Source organism: Emydura macquarii, unplaced genomic scaffold (genome assembly GCF_026122565.2).
Source record: "Emydura macquarii macquarii isolate MOO-44397 ecotype Brisbane River unplaced genomic scaffold, CSIRO-AGI_Emac_v2 contig_2988, whole genome shotgun sequence".
NCBI lineage: Eukaryota > Metazoa > Chordata > Testudines > Chelidae > Emydura > Emydura macquarii.
In genome coordinates, this window is record NW_027133125.1 from 4,417,968 (window position 1) to 4,442,387 (window position 24,420).

At 59.2% G+C, this 24,420-nt stretch overlaps 1 protein-coding gene across 5 annotated transcripts in view; it reads right to left on the minus strand.

Moving 5' to 3' along the window:
* Nucleotides 1-24,420, minus strand: part of TNS1 (tensin 1) — a 236,554-nt gene that overhangs the window by 106,605 nt on the left and 105,529 nt on the right. For all 5 annotated transcript variants that reach the window (XM_067529461.1, XM_067529463.1, XM_067529459.1 and 2 more), the window contains 4 exons: nt 15,860-15,901; nt 4,918-4,967; nt 3,034-3,205; nt 636-686 (listed from right to left, as the gene is read on the minus strand). In XM_067529461.1, coding sequence (XP_067385562.1) covers nt 636-686; nt 3,034-3,205; nt 4,918-4,967; nt 15,860-15,901 — 315 coding nt within the window. The remainder of the gene's footprint in view (nt 1-635; nt 687-3,033; nt 3,206-4,917; nt 4,968-15,859; nt 15,902-24,420) is intronic.

Here is a 24,420-nt window from a genome sequence, read left to right on the forward strand (position 1 = left end):
CCGGCAGCCACCGGGCGCGGCTGGGGAGTTACGAGGCGGCTCCGGGGCCGGCCCCCAGAGCCAAGACGCCGCCAAGAGGGGGGCCCACGAGGCCGCAGGCTGGGAAGAGCCTGGCTCGCCTGGAGAGGCCGGGTCTCGTCAGCGGGTCTGACCGGCGGAGGGTTTCTCTGGCACCTCCGTGGCCGCAGTCACGCCCTCAGGGGCGCCAGCGACACGGGGTTTGTCGCTGGACAGAGATTTTCATTTAGCCATCGCCCCCGTCGGTTCTGGAGCTGGGGGACGGGGGCTCTCTGGGCTGCAAACAGGGGCAGGCCTAACCTCCCACACGCCCCAGGGCCTCCCCCACCCCGGGGGACCCCCATGTGGGGCTGAGAGGGGCGCTCCGTCTCCGTGACCCATTCAGCCCTTGCCTGGAGACGTGGCCCATCGGGTGCGGGGCTGAGGCCTGCCAAACTCGTTGCGGGAGTGGGCACAGACCTGGAGGCGAGAGCGAAATGCTCAAGCTTCACCCCTGCCCCGCCCTCTGGCTCCTCCCGGCCCGTTTTCCCGGGAGTGGAGAACTCCCTGCCCTGCCCAGGGTGGTGCCTGGAGCGCAAACGCCCCCCCCCCCCCCTGCCCCGCCCCACGGCGCTTACCTTGGAGTGCAGCGTGCTGATGTCGTGCCTGCGCTCGGACAGATTGAAAAGCTTGGGAGAGAAAGGAAGCAAAGAGTTAGGAGAAGAGCAACGGTGGAGCCAGGGCCCCGCCGCACAGACACGGCCCCAGCCCCGAGGATGGGGGGCAGAGCCCCGCCGCAGAGATATGGGCATCGGCACGGGCTGGGGGAAGAAGGGGGGCGTCACAGCAGCAATATCTTGCAGCTCTTCGGCGCAGAGCAGGGTGGGGAAATGCAGGGCCGGGAAGGCGAGGCAAGGAGCGGGGCCCTGACGCCGCGGAAGAAGGGGCAGCCGGGGGGGGATTTCGTCGGCTTCATTTATTGCTGCCCCGGGATGCTCAGTTGCCCCACGCTGCCCCCCTGAACTAGCAGCGCTGAGCCAGCTCGTTAGCTCCCCCAGCTGGCTGGGTGGGGAGAAAGACACCACACCCATTATCATGGCAACCTCCCGGACAAAACTCTCCCCTCTGGCCTGCAGGGCAGAAACGGCCTCCTCGTTCTGTCCTCCCGCCAGCTGGGGACCCCGGGGCTGGGGTCGCCCCGCAGCAGGGATCCAGGCCTGCACGCTGCGGGGCCACTGCTGCGGGGAAGTCCCCGCTAGACGAGCCGCTGTTAGCCACCGGGAGCTCAGGAAAGCGGCCGCGAGCATGATCGCTGCCCGGCCCAGGGCAGCCCACGTCTGGTGATGGGACACACACCAAAGTGGGGACGGACGCACAGAGCTACAGGAGGAGCTCGCGTCCTGCGTCAGAGACGGCTGGGTGCAATGCTACAGCCTGCGGGACGCAAGAGATCAGACTAGTGCTGGGGGGCAGAGCCCCAGGGCGGGGTCACCAACAGGTGTCCTTCCCTCTGGCAAAATGAGGGGCATGGCCCAGCCACAGGTAAGCAGGAGCCCTCCACGAGAGACGGCCGAGACCCCCTGGACTAGATGATCAAATGATCATTTTTCACAATGGAAAGGGGCAAATAGCAGGGTCCCCCAAGGGTCTGTACTGGGACCAGCGCCATTCAACACATTCAGAAATGGTCTGGGAAAGGGGGTAAGCAGTGAGGGGGCAAAATTTGCAGAGGATACAAAATGACTCAAGGCAGTTACGTCCAAAGCAGACTGCGAAGAGGTACAAAGGGATCTCCCAAAACCGGGTGACTGGGCAACCAAATGGCAAATGAAATTCAATGTTGGTAAATGCAAAGTCATGCACATTGGAAAACATAATCCCAGCTGTACATGCAAAATGAGGGGTCTAAGTGAGCTGTTCCCACTCGAGAAAGAGATCTTGGAGTCATTGTGGGGTCTTCTCTGAAAACACCCACTCAATGAGCAGCAACAGTCAAAAAAGCTGACCGAATGTCAGGAACCATTGGGAAAGGGGTAGATAATAAGACAGAAAATATCAGAATGCCTCTATATAAATCCATAGGACGCCCACACCTTGAAATATTGTGTGCAGGTCTGGTCGCCCCATCTCCGAAAAGAGATATTAGAACTGGAAAAGGTACAGAGAAGGGCAACAAAAATGATTAGGGGTATGAAATAGCTTCCATATGAGGAGAGATTAAAACGACCGGGACTGTTCATCTTAGAAAAGAGACGACTAACAGGAGATATGACAGAGGTCTATAAAATCAGGAATGGCGTGGAGAAAGCGAATTGGGAAGTGTTATTTACTGTCACATAACACAAGAACCAGGGGTCACCCAATGAAATTCATAGGCAGCAGGTTTAAAACAAACAAAGGGAAGGGCTTCTTCAGACAATGCACTGTTGACCTGTGGAACTCCTTGCCAGGGGATGCTGTGAAGGCCAAAAACACAATGGGGTTCAAACCAGGTTCAAAAAGAATGAGATAAGTTCCTGGAGGACAGTTCCAGCAATGGCTCTGAGACACGGTGGTCAGGGACGCACCCCGATGCTCGGCCAGAAGCTGAGTGTGTATGACAGGACGGATCACTCACAAATTGCCCTGTTCTGTTCATTCCCTCTGAAGCACCTGGCACCGGCTACCACCAGAGATGGGACCCTGGCCTAGATGGACCATTGCTCTGACCCAGCGTGGCCATTCTTACATTTGTAATGAACCCTGGTGACTGTGAATGCCTGAGTGTATTAATCCCAGAGTCTGACGATCCGGGTCCTTCTCTCCTGAGATTCCCGAGTCCCATCAGACTCTGGAACGCGGTGCCAGGACCTTCCCCACGCTGCGGGGAGGTGGATGTCTTGGCAATGCCAGGAATGCAGGATCCCAGCCCCTACGGCTCCCTCTCCCTCCAGAAACCCTCTCCGCAGTCAGCGCCACACTCTTCCCGATATGCCATCCCGCCCCAGGCCCTCCAGCCGGCTGCCTGCTGACTGGGAGCGGGGCGCTGCCGCTTACCAGGTAGTTCTCTCCGTGCTTGGACTTGAGCATCTGGGCCACCTCCTTCAGGTTGCTGCGGAAGTTCTGCTCCTCGGCCGAGCTGGGGTACGAGACGGCGATGATCCGCTCGGTGATGTACACCAGGTCCAGCTCGCAGCTGTCCTCCATGGCCGGGGCCAGACTCACGCTCCTGGGCCAAGAAAGAAGCGGCCAGCTCAGGTGCCAGCTGGACTGCGCCAGGGGGAAGGTCTCACAAGCCGGGAGCCGTTTACACAGCGCCCTCCTCCACCCAAAGCGCAAAGTCACTGAGCCAACTAATGATCACCGTCCCCGATCCACGGACGGGCAGGGCAAGGCACGGACAGGCGACGTGGCTTGCGCAGGACGCACAGGGGCTCCGTGGCAGCTCTGGGAATGGCGTTTCAGAGACCTGGCTGCCCACCCCCTACTCTAGACACCAGCCTCACGTCCAAGCACTCGGAGACAGCGCCAGGTCGCCCTGCCGGCCTCTGCACTCCCCCGTCCCCCGGCATGCAACCGCTCCCCCCACGAGACAACATGCCAGCCAGATGTCGCCTTCGCCGGGTGCCGGGGCTCCCCAGCTTTGCTGCCGGTGCAGCGGACGGGGTGGGACGCGCCCGCTGTCAGAACGGCCACTGACAACACCAGGCCGGGGCAGAGAGAGAGCCCGGCTCCTGGGAACCTTGTCCTGAGCTAAACCGCCCAACGGTCCGGCCTGACGCCGGCAGGTCGGTAGTGGCAAGCGGCTAGCCTGTCCCCTACACGGCCCTCCGGGGCCCCCTGTGTTTAGCCAGGTCCCACCTTCCCCGGCCCAGCCCCATCTCCAGGTGCCAGTCGTTCCCATCGGTGTCACTTGGCACGGAGCTCCGTATCTCCGGGAGCGTCTCTCGGTGACAAGAAATAATAGATTCACGCAGAGCGGCGCCTGCCTGGCACGCGCGCAGCAGGCCTCTCACTCCTGGCAGCCGGCCACGGACCGAGCACACAGGCCGTGGGGCTCCCAGATAAGCCAGATGGAAACAGCCGCCAAGGCAGCCTCCCCTCAACCCTGCGGTGGTGGGACCAGAGCAGGCCTCCCTCAGGGCGCTCAGCGTTTCTAAGCGGGGGTGGGAGGGTTGGAGGCCACAGGCGTCCAGCGGAGAGAGGCGGGATGAAGGAAGGGGCGTCTGAGGGACGGGGGAGCCCAAAGGACCCCCAGAACCGGCCCCATCCTGCAAGGCGCTGAGTACCCCTCCTTCCCAGTGACGTCACTGGAAGCGAAAGGAGCTCGGTGCACCACAGGGCTGGGGCTGAAGGATGCAGCGGAGAGATGCCAAGTCGGTATTCAAGGGAAAGGGGGCAAGAAGGGGTCTTAGTCCCGCTGGGGAAAGGGGAAAATTCTGGCCCCAATCCTGCAGCTCAGTCCCGCGGGGACCATTCAGAGGGGAGCGTGCCCCGTCCTGGGATCCCCACCCTGCAGCCCAGCATCGCACCCCCCCACTCCAGCGCCGTGCGAGAGCTCTGGTGAATTACCCACTGGCGGACGAGCAAGCAGCTCAGGAGCCACCAACACAAGGGGAAGAAACTCTTCCCTTGTTTCAAGCAGGCTGGAACCTGGTTATAACCTCAGACTTCGGGCATCCACCCGGCCACAAGCCACGGCACCAGCCATCAGCAGGCGGCTCCAAGTGGGTTCTGAGTTCCAGATTCCACTTTTAAATAGAAGTTGATCTAGCAGTTAACAAGCCTGTCTACACTGATCGCTCACGGCTGGAAACCCCGGCGGGGAAGGGAAGGAGGATAGGAGCTAGAGGCTAGCTTTCCTCGCCGGGGGGGGGGGAGTCTCTGCCGACGGCCTGGTGCGGGGGGGAAAGGCCGAGGGAGCGACCGCAGGGGTTGTACCTGGAAGGTCTGCGTCGTGGCTGGGCACTTTTGGAGGATTTTGTGGATTCCTAAAGAAAAGAGCGAGAGAGAAAAGCAAAGTTACCATCGTGGGGTTTCATCAGAGAAGGAAACGAACAACAGAGATCCCAGCCAGGGGAAAGGTGCCGGATCTCGGAGCTAACGCCCGCCCCCCTCAGCACATTGCTAGCCACCGGACTGCCGCTCAAGGTGAATAATTCATCACCCACCCCCCACACACACACACAGTATGACTCTCCATCACCCTTTGACCACCTGGAGAGATAGCGCTCCCATGGGCCGTCATGCCCCCCCAGATGATCTGTTGTCTATAAACACAGGAGCAAGGTCATAAACTTCTACCTAGAGTAGCCACTAGGGTGGGCGGGGACAAAGACACACCGTGGCCACGTGGGAATCTGGGACACAGCCTCAACACGAGTAATCGAGGGCAGAATCTGCAGACGTAGCCTCTGCATTTGGGTGCTCAACTTCAGTCCCCTTGGTCCTCAGAGGAGCCGACCACCCGCAATTCCAACGGGAATCAACGGGGGCTGCCAGCCCGTTCTGAAAAACCAGGTCCCAGGTGCACCAAATTGGACACCCCAAATCACTCGGTTACTCGTCAGAAGTTTGGCCTCTTTCTCTGCCCGCGAAATCTCTCCCAGCAAAAATGGGGATTTCCCGGGGTCTCTTCCTCAGGCAGACGTTATGTGCCATATAATCTCTGCCAACGATTCAGTGCCTGCCGCTCGTCCGCCGTCAGCATTCAAAGTCGGAGCAGGTTCGACTGGACACGAAGGCCACCTGGCGAGTTACTGCTCCCCGGATTGGCTCCGTTTACAGCGGCAGGAGAAGCAGAGGAGAAACGATTCATTTAAACATGATGAACGACCATTAACGAGTCATTATTTTGCAGCACTAATTAAAACACGGGGCTGCCGGCAAGAGCCAGAATTACCAGGTAAATTACTCAGATGCACACGGGGACTTTAAACTAGAACACTCATCTTCCGGGTTCTCCGGCGTCTCTTCAGTGCAAACTTCCTTAAACTCTGACTCCGTGGAGGCATCTATGCGGTCATTGTGGATCTACTTGCAGAACCAAGGACACAGCACAAGTTGTAGATCCCAAAACCTCCCTATGGGCCAGGCACGGCAGAGCGACACGCCGAAAAGCTTCACACAAAATCCCCACTGACGTCAACCGGAGCGTTGCGTGACCGAGGCGCGCAGGATCTGGTCCTTTAATTGTCACTTGCATGGCGGAAAACGTGGCCGAGGATGTCCGGCAAACGTCCCTCTGTGTTGTGTCACTTTTCACTGTCTGCAAATCTCCAGCTGGGGCTGAAATGGGCCATCCTTCATTTTAGCCCGTCAGTGATCGTTTAGCAAAGTCCAGGAAGCTGCTTTTGAATGATCTGAGTGGAGGGGTCGGAAATACAGGGTCAAATTCTCTGCCGATGTAAAGAGGCAAAACTCTATCGGAGTCATTAATTTACATTAGCAGAGAAATGGGGCCCGTGGACCGCTGGGAAGCCAGGCACCGAGCCGTGCACGCGGCGAGAAAAGCCATCAGGGCCTTCGGTTTGCATCTCCTGAGCCAGAGACGAGAGCCCAGCCCCAGATGGCGTGATCGCAACCATCCTCATGCTCCCTCCACATCAGGGGCATCTGTGGAGGAGGCGCGACGTGAATGTTGCTGAGTGATCTGCAAACAGGGAAATTAACTAGCAGTGGGGCCCACCCTCTTGGAGTGGGGCAGCTCTGACACTAAAAGGTCCTCAACTACCATTCATGGGACTGGATCCTCGTTCTGTGCCTGGAACAGAGAATGCAGATGCAATTAGGTTGACGGATCTATCGTTACCTGGTCCTCCTGTTTACCCTTTCTAAAGACTGGAACAACATTAGCTTTCTTCCAGTCTTCTGGAACTTCCCAGTGCTCCAAGACGTATTGAAAATCAACATGAACAGTCCAGCGAGCTCCTCGGCCAGCTCTTTTAAAACTCTTGAATGCAAGTTATCCAGGCCTGCTGATTTAACAATGTCTAACTTTAGCCACTTGTGCTTAACATCCTCCATGTTTAAATATCCTCTATGTGGACGGGTGTCAGAGACAAAGAGAAACTAAGGCCCAGATTGCCTGTCATTTCTCACCTCTGGAACTTCGGTTTCAAGCTCTCTCCCACGGGGATCTGCCTAGCCCCCGCACCGCAGCCTCTCCTGGGTGTCTCCACAGTCAGCCGTTTTCTCTCTGCTTCTGGCCTCATCCCAGGAGCCGGGTGATGCTCACTGGTGAAGTGAAATTCAGGAGAACGCTGCCCTCAACCTGACAGCAGCTTGGGCCATGTCCTGCTTTTCCTGCAAAATTCACAAAACAGCCTTTTTGGCACCCAACTTCTGCAGACCTGAAGGCTGGATTTCCACTGCTGCAGCGCAAAGCTGCTCTCGGCACCAGCTGAATTTCAAGTAGTGTCTCCGGTCATTGCGAAGATTTCACACCCAGCTGATCAGCCCTACAGATAGCATCGAGGTCCAGATTAATAGGCAGGTCACCCAATCAGTCTCACCAGCTCAGCCCTGGGGTTCTGTCAGCAAACCCGGGCCATGCCAGAGCCAATCGTCACCCCATCCACCTGCTCCTCCGAAGGCCCCTGCAGCTCTGCAGAGCTAATTGGGTAATTAGCAAGGAACTAAAGCTGTTCCAGGGGTCATTATACACGGCCCTTGATCAAGGCAGGCGGGACACGCAACGGGGGAGCTGCAGAGCTGGAATCAAGCACACAGCGAGGTCAGCACCATGAGGATTTCAACTCCCGTCCAGCAGGCCAATATCAGTGCCGGTCCGAGCCAAGCCCGTCTACACCACTCCAGAGAGCTGAGGTGCTTGGAGCGCTAACTACCATGCACGGAGCATTCGACTCACACGCGGTGCCCTGCCAAGTCGAGCTGGGTAATTCCAATCAAGCGTTTTCTCTCTTGAAAAACGCTGCTTCGGCAAAACCGGACCTTTTCGCGGGAAAGGCAAACAGTGCGAAAATGTGAAGCTAAAAGCCTGGCAACGGGCCAACGGTTCTGGCTGCAGAATTTCCAGGGAGTTTGATTGTTCGGTTCCAAACGACGCTGCGTCTTGCAATGTAAGTGGATTTATAGTTTAAAAAAAAACCAAAACCCAACATGTTAGAAGATTGAAATCAAACGAAAACATTTCATTAGCATCAAACTAAAACGTTTCAATTAATGCAAACTCATGGGGGGTCATGGGGGGTCAGATTTTCGGTTCTGGAACATTTTGGAAGTTTTGCCTTTCTGGCCACTTTGGGATGGGAAAAGATTTCAGTGTCTCCAAAACGTACCCAGGTCGGGAAAACCTGTCCTGTTTGTCAGCTCTTCCGTGAACTCTGTACACGTCACCTCTGCTCCTCCGCCTTCCCTTCTGTCTCCCCAAACTCCTGACCCCTCTCCTGACCCCTCCCTCAGTGCAGCCCCCACACCCCTCCACACCCTCTCCGCACAGCACCCACAGCCAGCCTGGCGTGCTTCCCTTTCTCCTGCCGGCTAGCTGCAAATCTGTGTCTCATCTTCTGGTCAGCCCTGAGGTGGGCCACATGGAGAGAGCAAGCGGAGATGACTGAGCCTTTCCAGCTGTGGGAACTTCCTCTAGCACATCCCTTCCCCAGGTCAACGCTGTAGGGGACCCACCCACGCTAGCACCTCCTGCAGACCAACAACCCTCCGCAAACAGCCATTAGCAGGTGCTTTGTATCTAAGATCCAGCCAGTAAACGCCATCTCTCAGTGCATTACAGTTATTGCGTAGCTGGACCAGTGGAGAGGAAGGGGTGTTGAAATCCCCCCTAATTCACTTCCAAGGGAAACTCGCACGGATCAATTAATGCCATGAGTTCTTCCAGTCTCAGCCACGCCAGCTGTACAGAACTGCCCGCGCGTGTCATCCACGCCCCTGCACTGGCATTCGGGAGGCAAACCCAGCACCTCTGTACCGAACGCAGGGCTCATCTGACAAGGAGAGGCCAGGCCTAGAGCACCAGCAGGACACATTTGCTACCTAACAAGCAGGGCTGCATGAGCGGCCAGAAACACCCCAGCGTTTGCCTTGGCCTGGCGCTGTAGAGGAAATGTTTGAGCTCTCAAGGCAGGAAGCGTTTATTTATGCACGATCCCCAGCCTCAAGAATTTCATCCGCAGCCGGTTTGTTGGGTGACTTCATGACCTCAGCTGAAAAACAGAGCGGGGTTTCCAAAAAACCCTCCACACATTCACACCTCGTTTGTTTTAGTATCTCCAGCCATCAACAACAAGTCGTTTAAACGCTCATCTTGCTCCAGCAGTCAAATCGGACCTCACCGAGGGCCGCACAACGCTGCGCAAACCACGAACCCGTTCCTTGGCTGGGTCTTGGTCGCTGCGATCCCGACAGGCAACAACGGGGGACCCACCCGGCCCTAGAGATCCAAGAGTCACTACGCGCCCCCGGCTGAGATGCAGCTGCCTCTGGGGCAGAACGTGGCAGCTATTTAAAAAATGCCTGGCACAAAATGGTTTAGGACACCAAGAAAAGATCCTGTACCAGATGGAAACTGCAGGAGGAATTTGGGCTCATGCGGGGACATCAGACTCCACAGAACACCACCGACTGGGAGTCCTCAAGATGACACGCAGCGGGAAGCCCTTGTTAGGTCTGGTTGAGGTGACCAGATGTCCCGATTTTATAGGGTCAGTCCCGATATTCAGAGCTTTGTCTTATATAGGCGCCTATTACCCCCCAGCCCGTCCCTGGTTTTTCACCCTTGCTCTCTGGTCACCCTAGGTCGATTGAGGAACCATCCTCACACCACACACTGGACAGGCCTGGCTGCAGGGGTAGACTACAGCTGTCCAGGACACCTCATTTTTAGGGGCTGGTTCTTCCTTGGCTGCTGTGACGGAGTCCCCCGGGAACCAGGCTCTCGAACCACTCGGGATGTCGCCAGTCAGGGCGCTGGTGCTTCGGAGCCTGCCCCCGTCGGGTCTCCACACCCCAGCGCAGCCACCTCCTGACCCTCGTCTTAGGGGGTCCAGCACCCCTGCTCCACCAGAACTCCCCCTGTGGGGTCCCCAGGATGGGACCTTGGGGAGCTCGTCCATGCCCCCAAAGGGCCATGCACCTGAGTGATTCGCAGCCAGCGTGGGCACCGGAAGGGTTTATTAGATCTCAGGATCACAGCCCACCCGAGGAGCCCCGGAGCCCCATCCTCGGGCTCTGCTCCCCGCTAACACCCCATGGGGCACTGGCTCTTCCTGCCAGGCAGCCCGTCACGCCCCACAGAGCCGTTCCCTTGCCCCTCCCCGGTGCTTTGTCTCCTTCCGGGGCAAGGTGGCCACTCCTCTTGGATTCCACCTGCCACAATCTCTTGCAGCTGGATGACCCAGGGCAGGGGATCCTGGCCAGGTCTGCGTAGGTGTGAGCGGGGCAGGCCCGTCCGCCCTCTAGTGGCCTCTGCAATGATCACACACCCGGGTCCCTTCACTGAACGACATGAGTAACATATGGGGGAAACTGAGGCACGCACACACAGCGCTCAGAGAAAACGCCAAAAAACCCCTCCACTTCGTCACAGCTGCAGACCCAGGAGGATCTGCCCCTTTAAAGGCACCCCTCTGCCACCCCACTGCTCCAGGCTCACCACAGCTGGGGAGCTGGGGAGGCACCGCCATGGAAAACGTCATCTCCTTCCTCGGCTCCCGTTCGCTGCCTGAGCGGCAAGTTACCCCTTCGAGCTGTGCCAGAGCTGCCAAGCCAGCGCGTCTCCCCGCAGCAGAAAGTCCTCGGCCGTTTCCCCGTCAGCCCTTTTCGCGCCTGGCCATTCTGCCCACCTCCCCTGGGCGAGTAACAGCAGAGAGAGCTCCCCCTTCCTCCGTGAGAAACTCACCTGCACGCAGAGTGACAGCCGCGCTCACGCTCGCGGGTGACCCAGCAATCCAGGCCCACCCCACGCGCCCCAAGAGTTTGTGTCTGTTCCCATTAACAGCAGGCCTGTTCACGGCTCCAGACGGCTCAGCATCCAGGAGCCCGCCGCAGAGATCGGCTAGAGGAGACGCTGCACGCCGGGCCCCTTCCTCCCAGCCAAAACTCATTCCCTCAGGCTGTGTCTACACCGCAGCTGGCTGCTAGCCTCCCAGCCTGGGGAAGGCAGCTCCTGTGAGCGGGGCTCGCGCTGGCGCCCTGAAAATAGCAGCGGGATCGCCCCAGCCTGTCGCATGTGGAAGGATCTTTTGCAGCGCCTCCCTCCCTGCAGCTTGGATCCTGCCCCACATTCCCTGCATCTGGGCTCGGGAATCTCCACCGGGGCTGCTACCTCAACATAGGTCAGCTGCCCGGGCTGGGGGAGATCCAACGCCGCATGTGCCCGGCAGGTGGGCATGGCGGGGAGGATGCCGGGGTTTCAGTCCAGGCCTGCCGGAGTCCTGCAGCGAACCCTGAAGGGGGGCTGGCTGTGGGACTGGGTTTCTGCCCGGCCTCCTGCAGCCCACAAGGGGGAGGGGACAGTCACGGGGCTGTCCTATGACTGGACATCCGGCTGGCAAAGTCCTCTGCACCGGGGAATCACTCTCCCGCGGGGATCCCCGCCCGTCAGCCTCCGGCGCGCACCACCCCAGCTCCCTGCGGGCACGAGAGGCCCCGGGGAGCCTGGACGGGAATCAGCAAGGGAGAGACGGGCACAAAGAGACGCCGGGAGACACGCGTGCCAGCCTGCTGCGCTGCCCGCCGGACGGCAGCGCCCTCAAGCTGGAACCGAGGTGCCCCTGAGACCGGGCCAGGCGGGGTGCGATCGGAGGGGCGAACCGAATGGCCTCGCCCCAAGTCTGCTTGTACTCGGGAAAAGAGACCGGCCCGCCCACGGGAAATCCCTCTCGCTCATGGACTTCTCAGGCCCCCACCCGCACCTGCCCGGGCATCTCGCACTCTGCCGCCGTGGTGACTTACCTCCATCCTTCCCGCAGGGGGGAGGCAACAAGCCCGTTCCCAACCCCACCTGGGGGGACGTAAGCCCCGGGGCAAGACCGACCAGCGCAGACACGCGGCGCCTCTCTCCCCTCCCGCCCCCCGCCTCGGCACCTTCACGCCTCGGACTTACCTTGGACCAGGAGAAGCTCTTGCTAATCCACTTCCAAGGCATGGCCGCTCCCGTCCCCCGAGACACCCCCGCCTCCCCAACCAACCCCTCCGGGGCAGTTAATCCAAGCTGCAGGTGACTGATGGGGTTTATTTAACAGGTTCGAGCCAGCCTCAGTAGTCCTGCCGCCACCAGCCCGGCCTTTAGCTCTGGGCTCTGATCCCCACCCTCTCCTCCGCTCTGCGGCCGGCAGGCTAGCCACAAGCGCGCCCCTGGTGTGTTTGCTGCGGGAGCCACCGCCTTCCCCCGTCCGCTCCCCCGGCTCCCTCCCGCCAAGAGGAAGAGTCAGGCAGCTATCAGCTGATAGGAATAAGAACAGGCGGCTAATGTTATTAAAGGCTCCTGATGCACCCAGCTGCCAGGGAGAGGGAAGCTACAAAAGATCCTTTCACATGCCCTGGGCTGGGGTGATCCCCGCCTCACGGGGCCGGCCCCACCTCGGTGAGATCGTATCCCACACACAGCCAATTCACCTCGTGGACGGCTGAGTAATGCAGCCCAACGGGCTCAGACCCCCGGGTCCATCCAGCTCTGCCTCCCGCCTCTGACCGCAGCAGCCGCCGGGGAAGCAGCTGGGGCAGAATCTGCCCCCCACATTCGGTGCTATTCTGACGGGTTTGCACCCCGCAGCGTGAGGTTTAATAGCCCTTCCCCGCTGACTGTCAGAACTCGGGCTGAAATATCCGGGCCCTGCGTCACCTGGGGGTTCCCAAACTGTGGCCCGCGACACAGGCCCGGGTGGTTCGCCATGGGCTGAGTTTGGGGGAGCCGTGCGGGGGCGTTGCCCCCCAAAAACTGTACACGTTGGCAGTGTGGTGGCCAGCAATGGCCCGCGCACAGAGCCGGGGCAGAGGGCAAAGTGGAGCTGCAGGGCAAGGAGAAGGGACCGGTGCCAAGAAAGTGGTGGCTCCCGGGGCGGCTGGAGGGTTGGCGGCCGTTCCCGCGCCCCACAATCCGTGGCTGTCGGGATCTCTGGAGTATCACCCCCCTCCAGGGACCAGAGACCGGGGCGGGTGACCGGGACCGTCAAGGTAACACCGGGGCCGGGCCCAAGCCTCTACCCGGCACTGGCGGCCACCAAGCCTGTCCCTCGTTGCCAGAGGGGGTGACCCCGGCCTACGGGGAAACCAGTCTGGGGACCCCTGGTGTAACAAAGCAGAATCAGGCCCCAAGTCAGCTTGCCCCGGGGCGTCGCTGTGTGCAGACAGACAGAACTCCTCCTCCGCGGGCCTGGCGCCCTGCGGGCCTGCCTGGTTCGGGAGGCAAAGACTCTGCCAGGTGACCCAGTCCTGCCCGCGCCCGGCTGTCCAGGAAAACCTCTGTGGAGGCTGCCGCGGCTGTGCTGGGCGGGGTCCCCGGCGGGGAGAGGGGGCGCCCCTGCCTCACTTCACTTTGAAACCGAAAAGGAGACGCCAAAGCAGAAGCGGAGCTTGTGCGGGGTGGGGGGGCTGCAGCGAGCCGCCACCCGTCTGATCCCGCACCACACCGGCTTATTTCACTCCCTGCGGAACAGACTTGGCGGGTACATTGCGGCCGACACGGGGGCAGACGTCTGGCCAGGTCACGACCCCACCCTCCCGAGGCGGGCTGTGGCTGGATTGCCCCACGGAGCAGAGCAGGGAGGGGAAGGGGTGGCAGGAGATCAGTCTGAAGATGCCTGCCCGGAAGCTGCCTGCTAAAGTCAGGCGAAAAGGACGTAACAGCCACCCCTAGGCGCTATCACGGCTCTTTTCACCGCCAGCTCTCACAGCACTTTGCAAAGGAGGGCTCATCATCCCCACCTGACAGATGGGGAAACTGAGGCACGGAGCGGGGCAGTGACTTGCCCAAGGTAACCCAGCAGGCCAGTGGCAGAGCCAGGTCCCATGAGTCTCAATGCGCTGCTCTAGCCACTAGGCCAAACTTTCCCCCATCCCCCGAGGTAATCAACCTGAGACCACAAGCCGGCAGCTAGGATCAAATCTGGGACCTTCGGCACCAAAAACCCAACCCCCACTGCCTGAGCTAAAGGAAAGCTCTCCTGGCCATAGGTAGCCAGCTGTTCTAGTTGTAGGGCCAGCCCCACAGGGAGACCCACGGTCACACACACTGACTGTATCGCAACTACTGTTTCTTGTATCGATTAACCAAGAAACGATCACCCGGGCCACGATCCCTGGGACTGAACGTTGCCGCCAGCTCCCCTTCTACAGACGGGATCGTGAGCGACCCCTGACAGGAGAGGGGAGTCGTTCCCAAATCTGACGGGGGAAGCAAAGGTCCAAAAGACAGCTCGGGCAGCGGGTCTGGCAATAAATGCAACCCCAGGCTGTTTGCATCACGCCAGCCACACACCAGCGCATTTACCGTAGCAGAGGTAGCAAGAGAAGCGCTGGGTCCTGGCTGAGAAGAGAGCCCGGCTTTTCTCTTGAAACAGATAACACATCCAAGTTCTAATATCCCCTTAAATACACCGATCGGCAACTGCTCCAGCAAACCAACTCCACGCACGCCCGCTACCTCCGATGAGACTCAGGAACTCAAGGGTCAATTGCCAGCTCTGCCACTGACTTTCTCTTTAACCTTGGCCAAGTCACTTTGTCTCAATTTCCCATCTGTCCAGTGGGGCCAATATATCTTCTCCTGTCTATTTAGCCTAGAAGATCTTTGGGGCAGAGGCTTTTACTTTGTGTCCAGGAAGCGCCTGGCCCCATGGGTCTTCCAGGGGCTACTGCAAGATAAAGGATAAACGCCGCCCGGCCCTTTGGCGGGTTCTGCTGCGGCTCTGATGCTCGGAATGGTGGCGCGGGTCAGATGCAAATTTCAGCTGCGCAGCCCAGGGCATTGCTGCGGCCTCGTGGCAATAAACAGCCCTTAATCCTGCTGTCAGACGCCCGCAAGGATGTTTACCGCTCTGCACGTAATGGAAAAAAACCTGGTGCCAACAAAGGGCCGTTTTGCTGCCGCAGACAGAAGCCTTGTTCAGTTCAATTCCACATGATTTAGCTCGCGGGTTATTCATTTAGGCTGGATCATTAGGCCCACAGCAGTGGAGCCAGGTTCCAATGCGCTCTCGCCAAAAGAGATGGGGGCCCGGGCCCGGGCCCGGGCGGGTGGGAGAGCCACAAAAGGTTTGATGGCTCCGTTTAGAGAGGAATCCAAGTGCATCCGGTTACACCAGAGCTTCAGACGCAGGCGGGGCATCTCACAGGAGATTTCTAGTGCTGGCCAGGCTCCGTGAAACCTCCTGGATGGGTCTTCAGCCAGTCCACGCTCCCTCCCACGTGGACACCAGGAAGCAGCGGGAATTAAAATGAACCAGGAGAACCTTTCACCAGCCCATTCTCGGCTCTGCAGACGAGCTCTGGGGGAAAGCTGAAATCAGCGCTCTTGTTTTCAAAGCCAGGCTGCCCAGCTCTGGCGCTCGGGGCACGGTCAGTTCACAGCAGGCCCCTGATCCGGGACGATTTCTGATTTCCGCTCCTCAAAATCTAGTGTGTAAACGGCCCACTCTCCTCTCGCTACTTATCAGGCAGCGGGGCGGGCCTGTGTTCAGTGAGGCACACGCGAGAGCCGGCACCGAATCGCAAGGCCTCCGTCCTCCCTTCCTACCCAAATAAATCCCACATCGGGGCCGTGCACCGCAGCGGGGGTTGTTAAACCGATGCAAGAGCTGGAGTCCCCCCTGGAGAGCGACCTCAGTCACCTCGGAACCCGACTCCCGCCCCCCAATCCAGACTGAGCTCCGGCAGCGACACAAACACACAAGGGCATTTCACTTACCACGGTGTCTACATGCTTTGCGGTGCTTTCCCCGTTGGACGGCTGTGGAAAGAAAGAGGAGAGAGTTAAGGCTTGGAACACGTCAAAAGTTCCTCGGGCTATTTTTCACACTTCCCAGGAGAGGTTCTGATGTCCCACTGCCTTCCCCGCTCAGGACTCGAAGGAGAGCGTGGAAGGCCTGAAAACCCTGCTCCGTGCAGACAGACACGGGATTTTCCCCAGAGCAGAGTCTACACTCCAAGCTCGGTGGGTGGGAGGTAATTTCCAGCTCCAGGAGACACACGCAGGCCCGCTCGGATCACGCAAGCACGCTAAGAGTAGCGGAGTAGCCATGGTGGGAGGGGATATCCACTGGAGTAGGTGCCCGTGTCTCGGGCGGGATCAGACGCGGGCAGCTCACCCCGCACCACCGTGGTTATCCTCTGTGTACAGTGCACTAGTCAATCAACGTCTCCTAGAACTGGAAATCACACCCCCCGCGTGAAGGGCAGACGCGCCCGGAAGCAAAGGCTCACAGTCCCCACTCAACAAAGAACACCGATGCCCACTTCAAGCATTCACAAAATATGAGTCAGGCCCCCAACAGCACGAGATCACCTTAAAAAATCCTGAGATCGTCCAAAAACCCTGGCTGCTTTTTTTTTCCCAAGCTTGTCTCAACCACAAGGTCCACTTAAAAAAACCAAAAATGAACGCAGAGATTCTCTCAGAGGCCAGGAGTTGGGTGCCTGAAACACACCGACTATCGCGAGGGTCATGATAAAAACCACCAATGCTGGCAACGCGGCCTGCGTCACTTCCAACGAGCAACGGGACATAAGCCTGTTCTTAAGGTTAAATACCTGCTTCCATGCTTTGCTGAATGGGGATGGATCGCCCAGCTGAGGTCTAGCCAGGGAGTCAATGGGTTAACATTATTTACAGCAGGTAGCTTGCATTCCCAGGGCAGGAGGGAAGAAAATTAATTTTGTGACTAGAACCTCACGGAATTGAGCAAAAATAGCATTCACTGGGACAATGTGCATATATGTAAATTAGGGTGGGGAAAACCCAGGTTCGGTCAATACAGAGCTCATTGTGAAATGCTGCGACCTTCCAAAGGGACCGCTTATCCTTCTATTGCAGAAAGATTTTAACGGGTCCGGCAGCTGCCCCTGTGACGGGATAAAGGAGTGAAAACTGACAGGTAGGTCAGGAGATAACTCACAAAGGAAAACTTGTCGCGGAGATGGGTTTGTATATGTACCAGGCAGCGTCTGAGTGAGAAAAAGTACCCCTGTGTATCCCACAGGGCAGGGGCCGGTTATTTTATAGAGTGGCCCTATAGAAATAAACACGAACAAACGAGGAGCGAGTCATTCTGTTTCCAAACAGCCCCTGCCGGAGAAAGCCAATTCCCCGCAGGCTTCTTGCACCGAACAGCCGGGGGAAACAGTCCAAGCTCTGGACACAAGAAACGAGGGACCCGTCTCTGGGAAAACCTCCCGGATCTCAGCCTGCTCCCCCAGCTGCCTGACATCCCCGCGAAGAACCGACGTAACTAACGAAAGCCAGCGGGAGAGAACGCCCCATCTTGTTAGCAATCGGGCCTGCTGGCTCCCTGCCACCAGCCGCGGCCTGCCACGGTTGTGCTGCTGCTTCACTCATTAAGATGCTTTGCTAGGAACACAAACGCCACAAGAGACGCCCGGGTCCCTGCAACGGTTCTGAACATCATTAGGTCGCCCTGAGCCTCCCAGAAGCACACCCCGTTGAACTCGAGTTACGCAGCCTTCATAGCCTGAACGGCCCGAGGCAAGAATGGTTATTTACCAGCGTGGTGTTCACCAAGGGCATTGCCTCTGCAGAGCCGCACGGCAGGAGATCCTGGCAAACCCTGGGCCTGTTCTGTGTGCTGAGTGCCCTCCCTCCCAACGCAGGCAGCAGAGATCGAGGGTCTGCCTGGAGGATCTGAGCCCCGGATGGGACCATCGCTAAATCCGTTCAAGCCGAGAACCACCCGCAGAGCTGAATGTTCCACACAAGACACGATGGGCCGGTGGCTCCAACCCTGCTCAGGCCTTACGCCGACTGGAAAATTAGCCAAGGCTCCAGAGAAGCAGGGAGAGCAGCTGGTCAGCATGGATCTAGGAAGGCGAAACATCCAGGGACTGAGCTTCAGTAGCATCCCTCCTGCCAGCCTGCTCCAGGGGCCCAGGCAGCAAAACGGTTCCACCCCAACGCCCATCATTCCCCCAGAGGCGGCTCGCGCCGCTCGGCAGCCCAGAGGGAGCCATCTCCGGAACCAAGTGCCTGCCGCGGCTCCGGCAGGTGCAAATCGACCGCCCCGCAGCAGCCTGACAAGTGTCTGACAGCGCAGCGAGACGCAGAGGCCGCCGGGGCTGTGGACGGATGGAATCCTAACGCAACGGGGAGCAAGCCCTTGCAGATTTAATACCCCCCGTCCTCTGGAAACTTGAAAAGGGAGGAGGGGCCCCAGGGACCTTCCTGCTGCTTGCAGGACTTCCCGCCAGGAGAGCAAATTGTAGGGGAAGGTGTTAGGAAGGCCACTCTGCTCTCGGGGATCCCTCATCCGGGCAATTGCCAGGTTCAGTTCCCAGGAGGCGGGAGGGCTGAGCACTGGGGCACGAATGCAACAGCCACTTAGCCAAGGGGTCAGTGAAACCAGAGAGTCACTCGGGGGCAGAGCCGCGCCGCGGCCTCCTGGAGCGCCTCCGCCAAGCTGAGCCTCATCAGGAGAGCGGGCAAACCTGCAGGGCTGCATTCCTGCTAGCCGCGGCAGGGCAGGCAGCCAAACCTTCCCGCTTCTCCGCCCCGAACGGCCCCCCCAGCAGGTGGCTCGCACGACCTGCCTCGTCTCGTCCGGGCAGCCACGCTCCTCCCCGGCGAGGGTCTCCAGCCCAGAGCCAGGCGGCCGGGCAAAGGGCCCGTCCTGCAAGCGGAGACGCCCAGCAGCCGGGCACGGGGCTAGGAGGCAGCCGGTCGGTGGGAGTGCCGCATTCAGAACGGCGGGCCAGCCCCCCCAGCCGCTCAGCGGGGCCCTGGCCGTGTCCCCCAGCATCTTCGGCCTGCTAGAGGATCCCGGTCAGGCCTCGCTCCCGCGGCTACCTATGGCAGAGTTCGCTCCAGAGCCCGGCTCAGCTCTGGGCAGCGGCAGGGCCGAAGTCTCAGGGCAAAGCCTGGCGACCTCGCCCCGGATAAATGAGCTGAGCGACACTGCGACGGTGCCGGCGGATCCCCCAGGGCTGCGACGGTGCCCCCGGCCGGCCCTCCCTGAGCGTCGAGCTATCGCTGCTGCTTACAGAACTCCTCGGCCCCAGGACCCGGCCATTAGCCTGTCTGGGCAGGGAATCCTGGCCCGAGACCCTGGTATGTGTCAGCGCTGCCGGCGATGGGAGATGCCTTTGGAGCCACCTCCTTCATCTGCCTGGCAGGAGGCAGGGATTTACGAATGGTCCAAGCCCCCCCACACCTCACCCGCCACACCCCACAGCCCCCCAGCTCCAGCCCACGATCCTCCGCCCTGCCTCAGTTCTAGCCGTGACCTGGATTAGCCAGACACAACCCTCTCCCTCGCATTTCTGGCTGGTAAAAAAGCCCGGGCTGTAATCTCCAGACGGGGCTGGGCGATTCACACCCCCTTTTGGTTTCCTTCTGAAGCCACACTAACGGTCCCAAACAGACAAGACCATGTTTTTTCTCCAGATAAGTCTCCTGGAGCCGGCCGTCGAGCCTCCTCTGGGACCGGCGCGCTCCTGGCGGTGTTTGTGGCAGGGGCGGGGTGGGGGAGATTAAACCGCAGCCTGTGATGATAGCAGCTGGATGAAGGCTAGACACACCACGGCGGCTGGCGGGGCCGCGCAGCAGATCAGGGCTCAGGGAGATTCGGTGTGAAAGGAGGACAGAGCCGCTCGGCTCACTTCCCATCGGGCAGGGGGTCTTTGCGGATGCCCCCAGCCCCGTCGACTCCAGCTGGTCTCGTCGCTGGCGGAGCGATCAAGGATTGATTAGGCCGTGCAGGCACAGCTCAGAGGATGGATAGTCCAGTGGTTCGCCCAGCACGTGGGAGATGGCAGTTCGAATCCCTGGTCCGCTACAGACTCTTTCTGCGACCTTGGTCAAGTCACTTACGTCCATAGCCACAAAGGATTTCCGCCCCTAACTTTCACTGAATTCAGTCCTCCGGCCCCCCTTGGGCTAAACACCTTTGTGGATCTGGGCCGTAGTCTCTCCGTGCCTCAGTTTCCCATCTGCACAATGGGGAGCCTTGTCCTGCTTCAGAAGGGAAGGGGGGGGGCGTTGAGAGTAGACGCACACCCAAGATTGTGAGGTGCTCGGAGAAGAGAGTTGCGGGGACCGGATAAGTACCTTCGAGAACTCGTCCCCAAGGAAGACACTGTCGGTGGGAGGGCAGTGCACACTGTGTAACTGCGCCGTGCACACACAGGAGACGTCGGGCCAAGAGTGAGTCCAAGTGCCAATCCCGGGGGCCTGGATCGCAGGCAGGCCAAAAATCACTCGGCGCTTGTTAATATCATGCCCTTGGCCTGCAAATCCTGTCTCACGTGCCCAGAAACCCTGACACTGAGACGAAGGGGGCTGGAAAAGAGAGAGCACACCTGAGACCCTACCAAAACGAGACGCTGCTGCACACACTTCTCCCTCTGGGGACGGGACAGATGGGACAGATCTTAGTCACCTTGATTAACGCACGACTGGTAGGCGACAGTGGTAAGTGTCGTGTGAGAACCTGATTAGAACAGAGGACACACAAAACCGACCGATCCGCAAACAAACACACAAACACACGCACAAAGCCAACTGATCCGCAAACAAACACACAAAACCATATGATCTACACACAAACACGCACAAAGCCAACTGACCACACACAAAACCAAATGATCTACACACAAACACACACACACAAAGCCAACTGATCCACACACAAACACACAAAACCAAATGATCTACACCACAAACACACACACACAAAGCCAACTGATCCACACACAAACCCATATGACCTACACACAAACACACATAAAACCGACTGATCTACACACACATTCAGATACAGCCAACTGATCTAAACACACACACACACAAAGGAGGGAGCGGGCTGGTAGCTGTTGGGTTTAAATCTCAATGAAGAACAAGCAGATACCCAGAGGCCACTCTCCAGCACGTCCCCTGCCAGCACAGCAGTCAGCAGGTGGGGTGGGCATCCGGCCGCTCGGGGCTCAAGGATGCCCCGTGGGGAGGAGATCAGGGACGTGGGGAAACGTCCCCTCTCTCAGGCCCTAGATCGAGGCCTGTGGAGGAGACTCAGGTCTGTCCTGCCCAGGTTCTTGCACCGTAGCCCGTCGCCGGGGTCTCTGGGGCGAGGCGGGAGCATCTCCCAGCGGCTAGATGGGTGAGGCGCGATTTGATTCTCTGCCGGCTCTTACGCAGATCCCAGCGTGATGGAAGTGGGGACGCGGGGCGGTTCCTCTCCCGGTAAGCAGGTCAGAGAGGGGATATCCGCACGGCACTGGGGGGTGAGATGGCAGCCGGGATCTAGCCCACAGCATTAAACACAGGAAAGCTGTGGGAGCACGCGGGGGGCGTGAAGCATGAATCTGAACGTGGGACAAGTTCGTCAGCCCCATGCGCTGCTCTGTCTGCTGCCTCCAGCCTGGCACCCCGGGTCTTGGGTTGCCTGCGGCACGGAGGGAGGAACTGAGCCTGGGACAGGCCGGGGACAGGCCGACCTCGCCTCTCCCAGCGCCCATCCGCCTCCTGCCGAACCGGGGAAAGGATCACCGAACGAAGTCTGTGTGTCCCTCCCCAGGAGGTCCCAGCACAGGCGGCGCCAGCTTCTCCCCTCCCTTGGGCCGCGCCTAAGCCCCGGGCCAGCTTGGCGAGACGCCCCGAGGGGAAAGGGCTGTGGGACGGGGGAAGGTTTTACAGCGAGCACATGGCAGCCTAGCCCACCCCAGCCAGCTCACACAGCAATGAGCAACCACGGACTAGGAAAACAGTACGCAGAGGCCAACTCTCAGGAGCAACCCTACAAAAACAAACCAGTGAGCACCACCCGGTTCCTACAAGGAACCCCACAATAATCAGCCTAGTCCAGCCCTTCACTGACAAAGCAGAGGGCAAAGCTCACCACCCCTCCTACAATAACAAAGCAGAGGGCACGGCCCACCACTCACATACAGCCCTACAATAACAAAGCCAGCCACCACACGTGCAACCCTACAATAACAAAGCAGAGGGCACGGCCCACCACTCACATACAGCCCTACAATAACAAAGCAGAGGGCATAGCCACCACTCACGTGCAACCCTACAATAACAAAGCAGAGGGCACGGCCCACCACTCACATACAACCCTACAATAACAAAGCAGAGGGTATGGCCCACCACTCACGTACAACCCTACAATAACAAAGAGTGTTACATTTTAACACACGCATGCTGCGGCTTTCGGAGCTGAACACAGTGGAGATCTTGTTTACAAGCAAAGCCAGCGCCTCGTCCCCCAGGACACATTCGGCTCAGAGTTCAGATGGAACAACAGGGGCCGTTTCACATGGCAGCTGTTTTAGCAATTCCTGTTCCTCTTCCATCAGCAGAGACCTGCTGGGAATTGTCCCTGTTCGTTGCTCTGGTGAACAAATCCCTGCAACCCGTCAGCATAATTGTTTCTGACTTACATGAAGATTTCCAGAGAAAACAAGGGGTGAAAATAATCATCTCCCTCGATATTAACTTAAGAAAGAAAAAAAAAAAGCCCCCAGGCACATCTGCTTGAGTCATCGCTCCGGGTGGGAAGAAAACGCCCCCTGCCCTGCAGGAAGACAGAGACCAGCCTTTGTACAGGGCCTACTGCGTCCTGGATATTTGACCATGTCCCACTTTCCTGGCACGTCACTGGCGACCAATCTACCCGTCCAGAGGAGGGCACTGGTCGGCCTCCACGCCTGCCTTTAGTGGATTCGAGCTGCCCTCCTGAGGACCCCAGCACCGTCCTTGCAGGGCAGAGCGGACACAGCCCAGCCCCGCCACCCCCCAACGGCAGGCGACGCTTCTCAGTTTCACGGCTGCACCTGATGAGGATTTCACTGCTCCCTGGTGCACACAGCGGTCAAGGGGGGGTGCCTCCCAGCTCTGGTGATTTTCTCGTGCTAGTTGATGTTCTTAAAGCACCAGCTCCCGGAGTCACGGGACGGGAGGAGACTCTCCACTCGCGTTTCCAAATAAACGAGTGTCTGGCCCCTGCGGGGCTACAGAGAAAAACCTGGAAAGCAAGACACGAGGGGCCACCCAAAAGGCTCAGAAACTGGACGGCAAAGACTCTCCCTTCCCCAGGCCTGACTTTTAAAAATCTCGAGGTGTTTAAGCCACTCTGCTGATGTGGTGAGGAAGCAGGGGGGGGGAGGGGCTGATCCCTGACTTCTGACTGTTTGGGGGCCCGGTGATACCAACGCTTTGAGCACTCAAGACCCCCTGGTCGCGCCCCGGCAACTGGAGGCCTGCCAAAGAAACCAGGCCAGGACTAGCTCGATCCGTGCAGGATCGGTGCCCCCACCCCCTCCAGCCCAGCACCCCACATCCACAGCGGGCAGGAGCCAGCGCCTAATAAAGCCCGGCTGCTTTTCTAGGCAGGGAAAAAGCCCAGCCTGGGGGCAGCGGGTGGAGTTCTCGCTGGCTCCTTCCGTTAACCGCAGAGATGTCAAAATAACCCTTCGGTGGCACGGTGCCCACTCAAATCCCCTATCTCCCAGCGGCCAGGCTCTGGCGCAGCACGTGTTCTGCCTGCGGCTGGCCGGCAGGGGGGATGGAGGGGACAGGGGGCTGAGCTCAGCGGGATGGCCGGCCCATAGGTCCGAAGAGCCCAGAAAAGGCAAAAGGCCACGGGCCTGGCCCCGCCCGTGTGTGCTGAATTCCCTTCGAACGCGGCCGCTCAAGTGCTTAAAGTTGAACCCGGGTTCAGGTGCCCGGCTGGATCGGGGCCCCTCGCAACGGCTCCAGGCCAATCGGGCAAAGGGGGGGCACAGCAGCGGCCCCCCCCCCCGTCACTCCTAGAACGCCCTGCTCCGTGCCTGCCCACAAACCCCTGGTGCACGCGCTAGAAATTCACCCCCCTGCCGCCTGGGGGCCGGGTCTCTGCGGGGCTCTGTCCGTGGCCCAGGAGTTCAGTCTCCTGAGGACGGGCAGAGCGTCACGCAAAAAGAAAGGACTTGAAACCTCTGAGAGTCCAAAGCAGGCACAGATTTTTCTGGCCTGAGCTGTAAAAACGGCAGACGCCTGCGCCCCGAGTTGTCTGGTTCCCAACACCGTCCTGGCACGGCCGCTAAGCCTGCAGCCCCACCAACTTCAGCTGAGACCACCGGGGTGAGCTGAGGACAGGAATTCCTCGGCTTCGGTGGAATCCAAGCGGGCTCTGGCGAGATGGGAATCAAACGTCATTTGGGTGGTTTAAGAACTGTGTGTTATAAATGGATCCTGGCCCAAGCCCCTCCCCGGACTTCATGTAGGCTTGAGGTCCCGTTGCAGATCTAGCCCTGAAT